The sequence below is a fragment of the Glycine soja genome, chromosome 9 (assembly GCF_004193775.1).
Source record: "Glycine soja cultivar W05 chromosome 9, ASM419377v2, whole genome shotgun sequence".
Taxonomy (NCBI): domain Eukaryota; kingdom Viridiplantae; phylum Streptophyta; class Magnoliopsida; order Fabales; family Fabaceae; genus Glycine; species Glycine soja.
The window spans coordinates 1,612,590-1,627,585 of NC_041010.1; the positions used below are offsets into that span (position 1 = coordinate 1,612,590).

The 14,996-nt window shown below is 35.4% G+C and overlaps 2 protein-coding genes across 3 annotated transcripts; both read right to left on the bottom strand.

Moving 5' to 3' along the window:
- Nucleotides 1-28: 28 nt before the first annotated feature.
- LOC114425799 (disease resistance protein RGA2-like) lies at nt 29-5,618 on the bottom strand. 2 transcript variants are annotated; one of them, XM_028392763.1, is made up of 2 exons: nt 2,440-5,618; nt 29-1,097 (listed from the first exon to the last, which is right to left on the bottom strand). In XM_028392763.1, the coding sequence occupies exon 1, from the start codon at nt 5,462-5,464 to the stop codon at nt 2,441-2,443; it is 3,024 nt and encodes a 1,007-aa protein (XP_028248564.1). In that variant the 5' UTR covers nt 5,465-5,618; the 3' UTR covers nt 29-1,097; nt 2,440. The 2 variants fall into 2 exon arrangements, with proteins under 2 accessions (XP_028248564.1, XP_028248563.1); XM_028392762.1 differs by having other exon boundaries at nt 31-988; nt 2,440-5,617.
- A 2,451-nt stretch (nt 5,619-8,069) lies between these two features.
- Nucleotides 8,070-13,539, bottom strand: LOC114367151 (regulatory protein NPR3-like). Its single transcript, XM_028324260.1, has 4 exons — nt 11,994-13,539; nt 10,778-11,531; nt 10,064-10,267; nt 8,070-8,555 (listed from the first exon to the last, which is right to left on the bottom strand). The coding sequence occupies exons 1-4, from the start codon at nt 12,540-12,542 to the stop codon at nt 8,290-8,292; spliced, it is 1,773 nt and encodes a 590-aa protein (XP_028180061.1). The 5' UTR covers nt 12,543-13,539; the 3' UTR covers nt 8,070-8,289.
- Nucleotides 13,540-14,996: the final 1,457 nt, after the last annotated feature.

Sequence of the window (14,996 nt, forward strand, 5' to 3'; positions counted from 1 at the left end):
CAAATAAATAAAGAAGTAAATAATACAAATTCACTTTTTATTACATTGATAAAAAGACCTTAAGATGTCAAATAAACAAAAGAGAGATTCAAAATATCTGAAAGACTACAGCAACATGTTTGTCAAAACTTAACTAAATTTACTTTGAACTCAACGGAATTTTTTTTTTTTTGATCGGCAAAGATAAGTAATATATATTGAAAGAAGTACCAGAGGTACTTATAATACAAAGGAGATCCATATAAATGGTTCCACAGTCAGACATTGATATTCTGAGGGGGAACCAAGCTATGGATACAAAATGCATATGAATTTACATGTATAAATGTCATAGCTATGCAATCCCCTGCTGATACATAAAACTTTGTGGTAGATTACTTGACCAGTGATTGAAATGCACTGTGAAATCCTTCTCAAAACCCCTAAGCCAAGACCATAGAAGGAATATGGCTTCTTCAAACAGCTTATTAGCATCAAAATTCGCATTAGAGAAGACTATACTATTTCTAAGTTTCCAGATGGACCAGGTTAAAGCTAGCCACCAACAATGCCATCTATTATTTCTTACACCAGTAGGTTGAACACCCAAGTGATGAAGGAAGTGCTGCTTTGGGCTTAATGGAAAAGCACCCTTAACTTGCAGCCATGACATGGTTTCCCACCATATGGGTTGAAGTTTGCTGCAGTGAAAGAAAAGATGGGATGCATCCTCTTGTTGGGTTCTGCAGAGAGGACAAAGTGAATCTGTGAGTTGAATCTGTCTTCTCTACAAGTTTTTTCTTGTCGGCAGCCTATCTCTTAATAATCTCCACGCAAACACCAGAAATCTAGCTGGAACCTTTATCCTCCAAAGCTTCTCAAAACATTCCTCCTGACTGCTATCTCTTGCTTCTTCTCCTATCAAATCATAGGCACTGCGAGTTGAATAGTGTCCCTCTGGATCTGCAGACCACTCCCAATTGTGAAACCTGTTGCTGGATTTTAATTTCTGCAATATCTCTGAGAAAGTTAGCCGCTGAGGTGAATAACTAGTATAACTGAATGAAAAACACGCAGAAATCTTCAAACACAGCCTGCGTGAATAACTAGTATGTTCTCTGCAAATCCGAGAATATTGATCACAAGACAGAATACAATTTCAGTTTCAGAATAAAATAAGTCAGTTTGATACAACAAAATAAGGAAAGTTGTCTGAAATATGCATAGTGGAACATTTATCAAATCTGTCTCCCTTCTTAACTACTTCGTGCACTTCAAATACCACTAATATGATGCCATCAAATTGCTAGTAAGTAGAAACAATATCAATTGAAGCTATATTTTTTTAAGAACAAAAGATGTATGAAATTCAATTGCATGAAAAAATCTTTTTTGAATTCTCAATTGAAGCATAAAGGATGGTTACACTTTGCGGCGATTTAAAACCACCACAATTTTTCTGACGAATTTACCATAGTTCAACTGAAAACCGTCACAAACCATTACTGATGTCTGTATTTGTTACGAAGAAGGAGCAGCAGGGTGGACGAGGAGGGTGAGTGGCTACGTGAATCTGGGGTATGGAGTTTGTGGATGAGCTCATCGAGCTTAAGGGTCATGGAGTGCTGGGTTTCACTGAGGGATAATTGGTGAGTGGTGAGCTTGGTGATGGCATCCACCAATCGGTCGGATTTCACCTTTGAACGAGTGGATTCCGCCATGGATGACAGGTCAATGAGAGCACCAGAATGTTAGTGCACAGGGATAGAGCTTGGACTTCGAAGGCCAGTAACCTCCAACAACCAGAAAGAAGAAAATAACTTGGTAATATTCATTGCCTTGCCTTATTACATAAGTCCTATATTTATAGCAGAATTACAAATAACAGAATTTGTAATTTTATAGAAACAGGATAATAACAGAATGTAGTGGAAATGGAATTGGCAGGCAAGAGGGAGACAAGGTTGCCAGGTCAGCTATCAAGACAGTTAGAGGTAGTCCTTGAGGTAACCAGGTTTGGTGTTCTTTCTGTTGGGCCTTTCCTTTAGTCCACCCTGCTGCTCCTTCTTCGTAACAGTATTCCTGATGGTTAATCTTGACTGTCAGAAATGCAATTCGTTGTGGTTTTAACCGCCAAAAAGACTTTTATAACCACCACAAATTGCAGTTTTTTTAGTAGTGTGTGAGTAGAAACAATGTCACTTGAAGCGATATGTTTATTTAAGGAACATTATATGTAAGAAATTCAATGGCAACAAAGAGGTTTTTGAATTCTCAATTGTAACATGGTGATTATTGAGATTTGATTTGAGAGGTGACAAAAAAAAGAAAGAAATCCAATTAATATATAGGGAAAGGAATCCTAAAATTTATTTGATAGTTTTTGAACTTTAAAAGCACAAAATCCTAAAACTTGGTGAAAATTAATATAGGAAGGAAGGAATAGAATAAACAATATACCTCAATCGGAATTATGATCATAATGTTTAATTCCCAATGAAATATGGGAAATGTGAACTATGTTTGGCCAGTCCTCTCCCGTTTCTTTATCACATCTCTTCTCTAACTCAGGATGACAACCAAAAATAGTCAATTGTTGCAGACTGGTGGTAAGTCTTAGGCTCATTGGAAGATACGTCAACTTGGAACAGTAAAAAATACTAAATGTGTGAAGCAAGGGAATGTCTCCAAAGCAGTCTGGCAAGGATTCTAGCTTTGGAAGACCCGTTAATCTTAACTCCTGCAGGGAAGTCATATCTTGTAAAGCCTGCAAATCTTCCACTGCTGCACAATTGGAAAGCCATAATTTATGAAGGCATTTAAAACCTGAGGACACATTGAATTTGCCACAATTGAATACTGAGAGAGAGCGCAACCCTTGTAGCAAAACTTCCTCTCCAAAAAATTTAGGACATTCATCAATTTCAAGTCTGGAAAAGCATGGGAACATGTTTTCCCTATCCTCCCTTGATAACCTTTTTAGGTTTGGAAGTCGACGCAATGTCAGCTCTTCTAGAGCCCTGAAAACCACTTCCCCATCATAGGACTCCTCGTAGAGGTACTCAACATGAATCATGTTAAGTATTCTTAGAGTGTTAAGAGAAGGAAGTTTATACAACGGTGGAAGCTGTAAACAGTTTTTGCAATCTTTCAAGTTTAAATATTTGAGAGAAAGACTAGATATCCACTGCGGGAAATGGGCACCTTCATATCCGTCCACTTCTAGTCTCCAAAGTTGTTGGGTATCAGGTTGAAGCACTTCAAGAGTCTCTTCAACATTGTCCTCTAATTCACAGTTTTCATTTTTTTCCCATGACAGAAACAACTTATTCAACTGCTTACTTGACATATTGGCTTCTTTGACATCCATTACACTTTTTACATTTTCAAGATGCTTGATGTCAAGATCTCCTTTAAGCTTTAGCGGTCCCAATTCTTCCAAACGGAACCCTCTTTCTTTGCCAACAAAGAACTTCGGTAAAATCCTTAGGGAAGTTAACTTCCCTATTCGAGGAGGTAATCTTGATAGTTCTGGGCAACCATTAAAAGATAGTTGTTGTAGAGCTTTTAAGCATACCAAACTGTTAGGCAACATTTTGAGACGACTGCAACGATCTAATTTCAATATCTGCAAATTCCATAGTTTACATACTGATTCTGGCAGAGTTTCGAAGCCACCCCCAGAAAGATTCAAGTACCTTAGATGCTTTAAAAGACCAATTGATGATGACAATTTTTCTCGCTTTACAAAATCAAGCACCCGCAAGGAATGACATTTCAACACATTAGGATGCGGAGAAAGTTGGTCACCATAGTGATCTGGCAATATATAGGTCCTCAAAGTTTTGAATAGATGCAACTGCACTGAATCAATGGGTTCCTCATGTACATTCTGCATGGACCTATGATCTGAGAGATGGAGAATTCTTCCAGGAAAAGTAGTTACACGACTGTCTTTTGTAGTGCAACAAACATCTTCTGCAACAGATAGTGCAAGATCATGAACAAGATCATGCATCTTGAAACTTGTAATGTTGCCAAATTCATTTGTCTCAATATCTTGAAAAAATGATCTCCAATATAATTCATTCCACAAATCATCCCCGACATCTAGGGCATCTAATCTTTCATTAGATGAAATGAATCCATTAGCCATCCAAAGTTCAATTATGTATTGTTTCCCTATGCTTTCATCTTTGGGAAATATTGCGCAATAAGCAAAACATTGCTTGTGCTCAATTGGTAAGTTCAAGTAACTCAATCTCAGGACATGACTTATGGGGTTTTCATTGTGTGATAACTCCAAAAGGTTGCTTTCCTTAGCATTGAGCCACTCATTTTTGTTTCTCTTGAAGCGTAAAAGACCTCCTAGTGCTTTTGCAGCAAGAGGCATTCCTTGACACTTCTTTACTATCTCCTTCCCTATCTTCTCAAGCTCTATCTGTTCTCCCTCATTCGGTCCAAAGGCTTGGTGTTTAAACAATTCCCAACAATCATTGTCGGACAGGACTGATAATTCATGAGGAGGCAATGTTCCCATGATTTTTGCAACCTGCAAAAGGCGAGTAGTAACTAAAATAGAAGCACCTTTGGCCCCACAAGCAAGTACAGGTTTCAACCTCTGCCAATTCTGTTGTTTATCATCCCACACGTCATCCAAAACAAGCAAATATCTTTTTCTTTGAAGTAAATCTTGAAGTCTTCTTTGTTGTGGCTCTAGATCCAAATCTTCACAAGCACGCCCAGATGCTGCTTCAATGATAACTTTCGTCATTCTCTTCAAACTAAAATCTTCTGAAACACATACCCAAATTCTTAACTCAAAGTGGTTGACTACCTTCTCATGATTGAAGATGAATTGGGCAAGTGTTGTTTTTCCAAGTCCACCTAGACCAGTTATTGGATAGACAGATAAATCCTCAAAATGAGAAGCATCACCAATCAAAAAGTCTAAAATTTTATCTTTCTCTTCTTCTCTTCCATAGACTTTTGGTTCAGTAAGTAGAGAGACAGTTTGGCGCCACTCAAGGACTCCACTTCTTCTCTCACGAACCATCTCAGTCAAATGAAACTTAGTCCTTTCTTCAGCGATTTGTATTAATCTCTGACTTATCCTTTTCATTTTCTTAACAATTTTGTAACGGAAAACAACACGCTTGGGATGCAAAGAGGATAAGCAAGAGCATTGTACCTTGTCTGAAGGACCACACATGACCCCTTGGTTCTCCAACCCCAATCCTTCATAGGCACACTCGTCAATGAAGTCATCCAGAACGTGAGCTGCATATTTTAGTTTTCCCAGCCAATCTTTTATGGCTGCGTTTGAGAATTGTTTCTCCTCAGCATCTTGAAGTGTAGCCTTGATTGTAGCGAACAAGCTTGAAAGCCTTTCCAAGTCTTGGTCAAAACCCAGAAATAGTACCAACTCCTTTCGAACAAGTGAGATCAAATTCTCAAGCACAATTTCAAGGACAAAGTCAGCCATATCGTAACTCTGCAAGTTCGAAATGCTAGAGTTATTGTATGAAGCAACAAGGACAAGTTTTGTGTGAGATTAAATCTCGAACAGAATCCCACTAATAAGTAGAGCTGTCAACCATTACAGTTGGATCAGCCCTACCCTATTTTCTATTTTGTGTACGATAATATTTTTTTTTTGTCAGCAAAAGTAGTTATATATAAATAGAAGTACCAGATGTACTAAAGAACAGTATAGTTGTGTACGATAATATAAATGGTTGTCTATCTGTGATCGGTCAATGTGTTGTCTACTCATTATTATTCTGACCCGCTAATTCATTTTCTACATCTCTTCCCTCATGAAATCTGAATTTTCTTTTTCTCTCCTAACCAATATTTATTTTCTTTCCTTACGTGATAAATGTTACAGTTAAGTAAACCATTATAGTTGAATGATTTTATTACTCAATATAACTGCTGAATGTGGTACATCCCTGCTAGGGAAGCTACATATGGGGATACCGTTTTCATGATTTTTTAAAATTGAATCACAATTAAATATTAATACAATTATTATGAAAAGGGACAGAAGAAGTCAGATCCCTTGGCTAACATGTCTGCTGGCTTATTTGTTGATCTTGGACTCTGAGTTAGCACACAAAACTTTAACTGTTGAGCCATCTCCTACATTAGTCCATAATCCACTTAAAAGTAAGTTCTTTCCATCTCATTTGGGGTTTCCCGTGCTTGGAACATCTTTAGTCAGTCACTTTCAAAGTCAAAGACTCGTGTAAAACATTTTTCATAATGGAGGCTCAGTACTTCTGCTATATATATGCTTGGCTGTATGAACTGAGTATTTTTCTTAGTAGCAGAGGCTATAACCAAATGGCTCGTGTCATTGTAAATAAGTGAAGAACTTTTTGTGCCACTTCCTATGAGTTATAGCTAGTTGGGTCCAACATTTATCTTCACGATTTATTAGGCTTGCAATTAGTATGACTGGGTTCTCTCCTTCAGCTACATTGCCAAATTGACCGTTCAATCTATGGCCTAGAATCCATCTATCATGTCACACTTTTAAAAATCACATTTTGACAAACTGATATGAGAGATTCTACAAATTAATTTATGCACAGGTTAATTTTAACTTTTGGATATAAACTTATTCTATTTTTCTTTTTTATGTTTTTCTCCTTTGAGTACTGTAGAACAGTTTATCCAAACATGCCTTAAACCTAAATAGATTTTCATCAGCTTCTTTTTTGTTCTGGTATGAGTGATGTCTATGGCTTGTGATGTTCCACTGGTGTTTTCCCGCAGATAGTGACTTTAGTTAGTACTCACTAAAGATACTTTTTTTTTAACCTCACTTCTTTCTGTTTTTCTAAACAGACACTTACTAATTGCATAACTTATTTAGAGCATACAGAAAAGTACTTTTGTGTCAATAAGCGATTGCAATAAAAAAAAAAAAGTATTTTGTTTTATTACTACAAAAAAAAATTAAATATTATTTATTTCATTGCCAACGCAGTACTTTTATGAAACTTCATATATTTGATTTTAAAACAGGTATTGTTTTTATAAACTGCTATCAACCGTGGCTTGTGCAGTTCTGCGGGTTCTTCATGCAGATAGTGGCTTTAGTTAATGCTCACTTTTGATGCTTCGTGGTTTGGCTTCTCTTTTGTTTTTGGTTTTTTATCTTGATAAAAGTGCTCTAAAAGTATTGATAAAAAAATTAATAATATTCTTTTTATTTAAAATGACAGTGGTAGTGAATGAGAATTAGAGTAAAAGAATTATTAAGAACAAGAATCAATCGACAAAGAACTGTTTTAGTTCAACTAGTGACTCAATTTAAATCTATATGAAATTGCATTAAATATTTATAGGAGAATTTTGTTAAAAGTACACGTGATCTCTTTTAAAAAAAGACTAAGGTTACTTTGGTAACACTAGTAAGCATTATTTCTTTTCTTCTATTTTATAGGACTAAAATACAGTATAAGTTTGTTATGTTTTCAATTACATTTAATTTGGTATCTAATCTTTTCAAAAGTTTATATATGATTGTAAAATGAGTCAAAATAATCATTTCAAAACAATAATCATTTTTGACTTTGGGACACTTTGAATCATTTTTTATTGACTTAAGACATAAAATTTATTTCATTAAATTCACATATATAAACACTAAATAAATAACTCAGTTGATGTTTCAATAAATAAATAAATAAACTATAAACATGATCAAAATCGCATCCAACTTGTAACCAAAAAATTAAATATCACATTTTTCTCCTGGTGCTTGCTAGACACATTTTCCACACAAGTATTTAATCAAAAGTCACAACCCACAGTATATAATAAATTTATTAATTTTGATAATAATCACCTTAAAAGTCATCAAATTTTAATTGGTCAAGAATATAAAATCAAAAAATCATTGTTCAAATTTCCTCTTCATCCAATTTGAATATCAAAATAATAAATATAGACATAATTCAATGGGATATTCATTAAACTAATAAAAAAATTGAAGTTAAAAGAATAAACTGAAAAAAAAAAGTAACAGAACAAAATGTATTTAAATCTAAAGAAGTAATAACAATACAATTTGGAGATTAAAGGTACATCTTATATATTTATCTTCAAAAAAAAATTACCGTAAATTTCTCCACCAAAAAGCATATGAAAACATTTTCAAAAATATATGCGCAGGTTGTTTACATCAACTTTCCTGCTTCGAGAATTTTACAGATGAGTTGGTGGGCTTCACCTTTAAAATTTGCACTATATATAATATGTATGTCAAAATCAAAAACACTATGTATGGTTTTAAAATTACACTTTCCTAGCCTTGTAATGTACAACAGAATCTCTGAGGGATGATGAGGATGATGAAGATGAAATCCCAGAGCGGCTAAACTCGGCCTTGTCCTTGTTGAAAGCCTTGTGGACGTCATCTTTAAGCTCCATGAAACGCGTCCTTTTGATTCTCTGCTCTTCATGAGTACCCTTTTCAAGGTAAAACAAGTCAGGCAGGTCATCCTCCATGAACTTGTCCAGCACTTCCGAGCAATGTGGGAAGTAGCGCCGCCCCATCTCCACTGCCACAACCACAACATAGAACATAGTTGGTGCCAGAATTCAAAACTGTACTAAGAAATGTTAAGGAAAATAGCTAGAGATTTACAAGAGGAACAGAAACAACAAATAAAGACTTTGCATCTTTGAAAGCTGTCCTAACATGAAGATGCAAGACAGAGTTGGTGCAATCAGAAAATTGCAACCGCTGAATGAAGATGGACAACTCAAATTTTGCATGCATGATAAAATATGCACCATCATATCTTGATCCAACAATTTCATTTTACTGACTGAGTAAACGTGTGGAAATGTAGACTGCAGCATATCTGGATCCGAGTTAGAGTATGCTTGTTTAGTTCTTTAAACTTGCCCCCAAAACCAGTTTCCGTAAACCAGGATTCAAGCAAAAGTAATTTACCCTTCAGTAGTTTCCTGAGTTATATAGCCTTTGCACATAATTTAGTCCTCCTCAAGAACAACGGATTTTTATAGGGGAGGAGTGCAAGGTTAAAAAGTGACAATGAGGTCCCAAATTAAGGGATAAAATTAGTATACCCCAATGTCTGAAGGCTCCTCGCTATGCGAAGTTATGGAAAAGGGTCATTATTCACAACCTTACCCTTGCATATGCAAAGAGACTATTTCTAGATTCGAATCTATGACCAACTGGTCACCAAGGCACAAATTTGCCACTGTGCCAAATTAAGGAATAAGTTAAACAATTAAAAACTCAACCAAAGAATAAATAGTAGATTTTGTAGCCTTTGTAGACAACCACACCTAATGTGTACAATGGACCGATGGAGAAACCGAATTTAATTTTAGGAAAAATTCAATTCTCAAGGGTTTACTTTCAGATTAAACAATATACTTAGCCCTTCCCTCTTTCATTAGCATGCACAATTGTCCCAAAAGGCTACTCGCATTAATTTGTGTCTGACAAGTTTGCATGTTACGAAGACAGTGAGACGCAACTTTCCATGATAACAGATATTTTATAGATTAATCCACTAGAGGTGGCTTAGTTGTAGGGGATTTGGGTAGTATGCATGAAATCCTAAGCTCAAACTTTATTTCTGCCATTGTATACAAAAAAGAGGGGTATTCTATGGATTTGTGTTATTAAAATTGAAGCCAAACTAATTTACTAATTTAAAAAATTTCTGGTCCATCACCACATAGGTTGAAATTAGTCAAGTACTGATGCCAGTGGGTCAGGTTCGATAAGAATTTTACATCCCCTGAACCCAAAACCAATTTTAACGTGTACCCTAGTTCATATCCATTAGATTTTTTTTTAATCATAAAAATATATTATCAAATATGAACAACTTTTTTAACAAAATCTGAGTATTGAGATACATGAATGAAGCTTACAAAGCCTGTACCACAAACAAGAAATAGAGCATGCCTGAAACAAAATTGACCTCACTACCCAACTGGCTACGAATTTGAATGATAAACAAACATGTTAAAAGCATCATTACAACAAATGGTTATAGGAAAATAAAATAAAGACTGCAATTACCTGTTTTCGTAAGGGCTTCCATTCTAGAAAGAAGTCTTTTATTTTGCACTATAGGAGTCTCATTGAGATCAACCTCCCTTAAGTTTCCATTTGAACCTTTTGAGTTTGACGCAGAAAGACCAGCAAACTCAGATGTTGTCTCAGCATGCGCAATGTCCATGGCTAGTTTGGCTTCTGAAGGGAAGAAAAGTCTTGCAAATGCCACTGCAGTAGAGAGCAATATTTACTTTTCAATGGCTTGAGCATAAAATATCCCATAAATACAAACATTCTCAAGAGAGCTGCACATCAGATCACTTGAAAGAGTTAAATAATCAACATCAAATAAGTAGGCTTCTGACTGAAAAGATTTTGATAAACACTGGCTCCCCAATCTTTCAGCCATAAGAAGGTGGTCTTAGTGCTTCTGCTTTTAAAATTTATCAAAACTTTTCATCTTAAATACTGCTTGCCTTAAAACTGGAATAAAGAAAATATCCACATCAACATTACCAACCCTTGAAGGCATTTAGCTACAGATACATAATAAAGAAAAGAAGAATGTAACTATGAGCAACAATATCTTTACAATTTCTTGTACAAAGTGACACAAGTTTAGGAAATTTCCACTCCAAGGCACAAAAAAGCAAAGCATTTTAAAACCTAGATGCCGGAACCATGATGACAATTTATAGAACACAAGCAAGTAAATGAATATGATTCATGACATCATACCTCTGTTCTCAAGGTACAGTAGTTTCATGTGGAGATCATCAGCCATGGTATGGGAAGACATACAGGCATCCCCAGCCATTGGATTCCTCCTCATTTCTCTTTCAAGAACATCGATGCATATCCGATCTTTGTTTGTTTCTTTCCCCTGCTCTGTTTTTGCATGATAATCCTTTGGCCTTGTCAACCTCCTACAAATACTAACAGCACTCTGACCATCAAAAGTCAAATCTGATGCACAAGCCCCTTTCGTAAGTAGGGATACTATAATGGAAGGCTCTTTACGCATGGCAGCAATGTGAAGCACTGTGTACCCCCTAGAATTTCGAAGATTGACATTAGCCAGTCCCAAACCAAGTACCTCAGAAACAACCTTGGGGTCACAGTAGGCTGCAGCATAATGGAGAGCATTGGCTTCATCCAAAGTAATGTCTGATTCATTCAAAAGAAGTTTAACAAGCTCAACATCATCTGAGTCCAACGCCTTGTGTATTCTAGTGATTCTTTTTAGAGACAAAGCATCCACTACAGAAGCATCATTTTCAACATCTTGCTGAGGTTTGCGGCGGAGCAATTTAACTTTTTGTGAGAGTTCATGCGGAAGCTCTTGGTCAATTGAAATCTGGTCAAGGTCTGATCTGGCCACCCTATCAATACATTGATTGACAAGTTGATTTGATTGACAATGGAAAGCAACAGTGAGGATTGGGATGACATCTTCCACAAGGGCCTTTCCTATAAAGTTAAGTAGACGTCTCTGCAAATGAAACAGAATTAGTTAGTACCTTGATCCTTAAGCCTGATCAGACACAATATTGCTAGTAATTTAGATGTGAAATTATTTTGCAAGTAACATCCCAAGCATTAGCACAACAAGTGAAGTTCATGTACTCCATAATTTAAAAGATACTGTGGAGCTAACTGTAATGCTTAATCCCAAGGTACAAGATGCTAGGAGCAAGGCATGTGACTTCACAAAGAAACATATATTATAGAGTTCAATTTCATACTCCTTCAGGATCAACAAATGTAAAAGTTAGCTAATGATTATGTTCGAGAAAAGGAAAGCATTTACATTGGAGCACTAGCACATGCCAAAGTATATGGAGGCTTTGATGTAATCAAATTTTAGCAGAAGATTAGTACAATGGCTGATCATTTAGTTAAATGAAACATGTTATGTGCCAGTCTTTTGTGTCATCATACATAGAAAGTTTACCTGGAAAAGTGATACCAACTCTGGTATTTGAAAAATGGAAGAGGCATACATTAACTCAACAGCAAAGTTAATGGCAGGTCTACACGCATCATGAGCACAAACATTGTCAACACAAGTAGACACCTCCATTGGAGAGGGCTTGAGTTTACCAGTATATACATAGCCAAGGAATATGAGGAAGGCTTCATATCCAACCTTGCCATAAGGCAACAAATCATTCATGTTATACTTCAATTTCCCTTCTTTTTCTGATGACCCCTTCTCCCTCTTGAATAATTCATGGAAAAACTTACTCCTAGAGGCCAGAATACATCGATGAACACTAACCGGAATTCCCTCGACAACAAGGTCAGCATCACTATAATCGCAATCAGGTTCAATCAAAAGCTGCTCCAAATTGGAGCTAAGCTTACTCAAACTGATAGCCTCTAAGTTAGGTCCAGGATCAGAGCCATAAGAAGGGCATATGTTGTGACTAACCGACCCATTAGATAGATGGGAAGATGAGGTAAAGCTCAAAGATGATGAGGGTTCGGCTGAATAAGCCATTTGATCAACAACTTGAGAGAGCCAAAGTGAACCTAGAACATATCTTCTTATATCAAAAACTTCACACTTCAAAACTCCCTATAAGAGTCCCAAAACCATTTAAACTACCAACAGATGGAACTAAACAAAACCTTGAATTTCCCAGCACAGACAGAAAACCCAAAGAAACCTATAAAACAAATGAAACTATAGACACTGCGTATATGATAAAACACTGATCTATAGATGTCTTAAATACAAAATCTCATGTCACAGAACTCACAAGACATCTGATCCAACCCCTCACAAGATTCCTTAACATAAAAAAAAAAAAGCTAAAGATACTTTCTCTATTTCAAGAGCTATGCTCTTACGAAAGAAGAAAAAATAACGCAAATATTTGATATGACTGCAAAATTTCAGGAGAGGGAAAGTGCAAAAGGATCTAAGAATCCCCCTTGTTCAAACTTCCAAAGCCACCATAACAGCATAACCAAACCCAAAACGGATTCCAAACTGAAGAACTAAAATACATCAAATAACTTGACTATAATATAACAATGAAAACAAAAGGAATTTTTTCAATTAGTCAAGTATCCTATAAAAAGAAGGAAAGTGGGACAAGGAACACAGCCACCCCAGAAAACCAAACTGGCATCAGATCCTTCCAAATCACAAAAAGGTACGAACTTTGATGCCAGAGAACCCAGAGAGAGAGAGAGAGAATCAATTGGAAGAAGTCAAAGCATCAAAAACGAGGAAGGTTCGGAAAGGAAAGAAAGGAAGAGGGTGTTAGCAACTAGGCATAGCAATAGCAGGGAAAGGAAAGGAAAGGAAAGAAAGAAAGATTGAAGCAGAGATGAAAGAGGCAATGATAAGGTCACGCGGCTGTGAAGGTCAAGGACACACCATCCCCGAAGTTTCGTCTTTCGTTGTCAAAGAAACAAAGAGAGAGAAAAGAAGACACTGTTCGCGTAGGTGCTTGAAACCTGGTTGGTTCTGTTTGTGTTGTGTTGTGTGTCGATAGAGAGATGAAGTGGTTTGGATGACGTTGGAGATGGCGTCAGCGTCCCCAGCTTGGGTTTGCTTGCGTTGACGGTGGCGTCACTGCTCTTCTTCACATCACTTTGTGGCTCTCTGCGTTCACACAACACACATCCAATGTCATAATTCATAATTCTAAACTCATCATGATAAATCATAGTAATAAATAAATATATAACTAATAGATTATGATCAATTAATAGGAAATTGTTCTATTTTAATTAAAAGTATTATTTTTTAAAAATCTTAGTTAAAGTCTTAAGAACATAATTGATTTAAATATTATTTAAAGTTTAAATATATTTTTCGTATATTTCGTTGTTTATATCATTGATTAAAGTAATGACATGTACTAAATATATTATATAAAAAACATATTTATATTTTATTTAAAAAAAATAATCACATATAATATTATTCATCAAAAATAATATTATTTGAATTGAATAAAATCATTATTAAGAAGAACAATTTTTATTTTTTATATTTAATATAATTACATATTCAAGATTTAAATTGATATATCAGTTGTAAGTTTGAAGAATCTTGTTTACTTGAACAAGATTGTTTGTTGTGTATTAAAAATAAAGCTCATGCTGATAAGGTTTTAAGGGCATCATTATTTGGACAAAAGTGTTGTTGTAATGGTGATTAGGCCTAAACATCACTTTCGTGTGGAGGATGGTAATTATGGGCCTCCCTAATAAGGTTATAAGTAGCCTAACTATGATCTGATCATGTGCCATTTGAGTGTGAAAATGGAAATTACTCAAACGTTCCTTTCAAATCACAACTTGCCATTTCCTTGTGTTGGACCTTTTCTATGCTATATGGTGTGAGTGTGAATGCGATCATAATAGTACCTTCCGTCTTTGCCGACTATACAGCACATCACCTTTTATTCTTTCTCTAGGGAGTTCAAGTTTCATTCGTTCGTTTTTTTAGTATAAAGTTGGGGGATGAATAGAAAAAGTAAATGAAAAAAAAAAGTTTAAGAATGTAAATAAAAGGAAAAAAAACAAGTAGAAAAATAAATATAAAAATTAAGTTATTTGATAAGAGAGGAAATGGAATAAAATAAAATAAACATATATATATAATTCCATAAATGTGTTTAGTAAAAAAATAGAAAATTATTATTAAATAATAATAATTTGGTAAATGTATGTGTGAAAAGTTGTTTCTCCGCGCTTTTATCTCCACATTTGGGATGAGTTATTTTCTAGGATAGATTCTACTTAAAATTCTCCCATTATGGACAATCCAAATGGAGAAAAAAAAATAGTTCAAGTTTTTCATTCACTTCTTTCTAAAATTTGTTGAACCAAATGCAGTTTAAGAGTGGAAACTATTTTATTAAGAGCATTGGTCGCAACTCATGGGTGATTCGTTCAACTTGTAACCTACACAAACGGGCTATGAAATATGTGG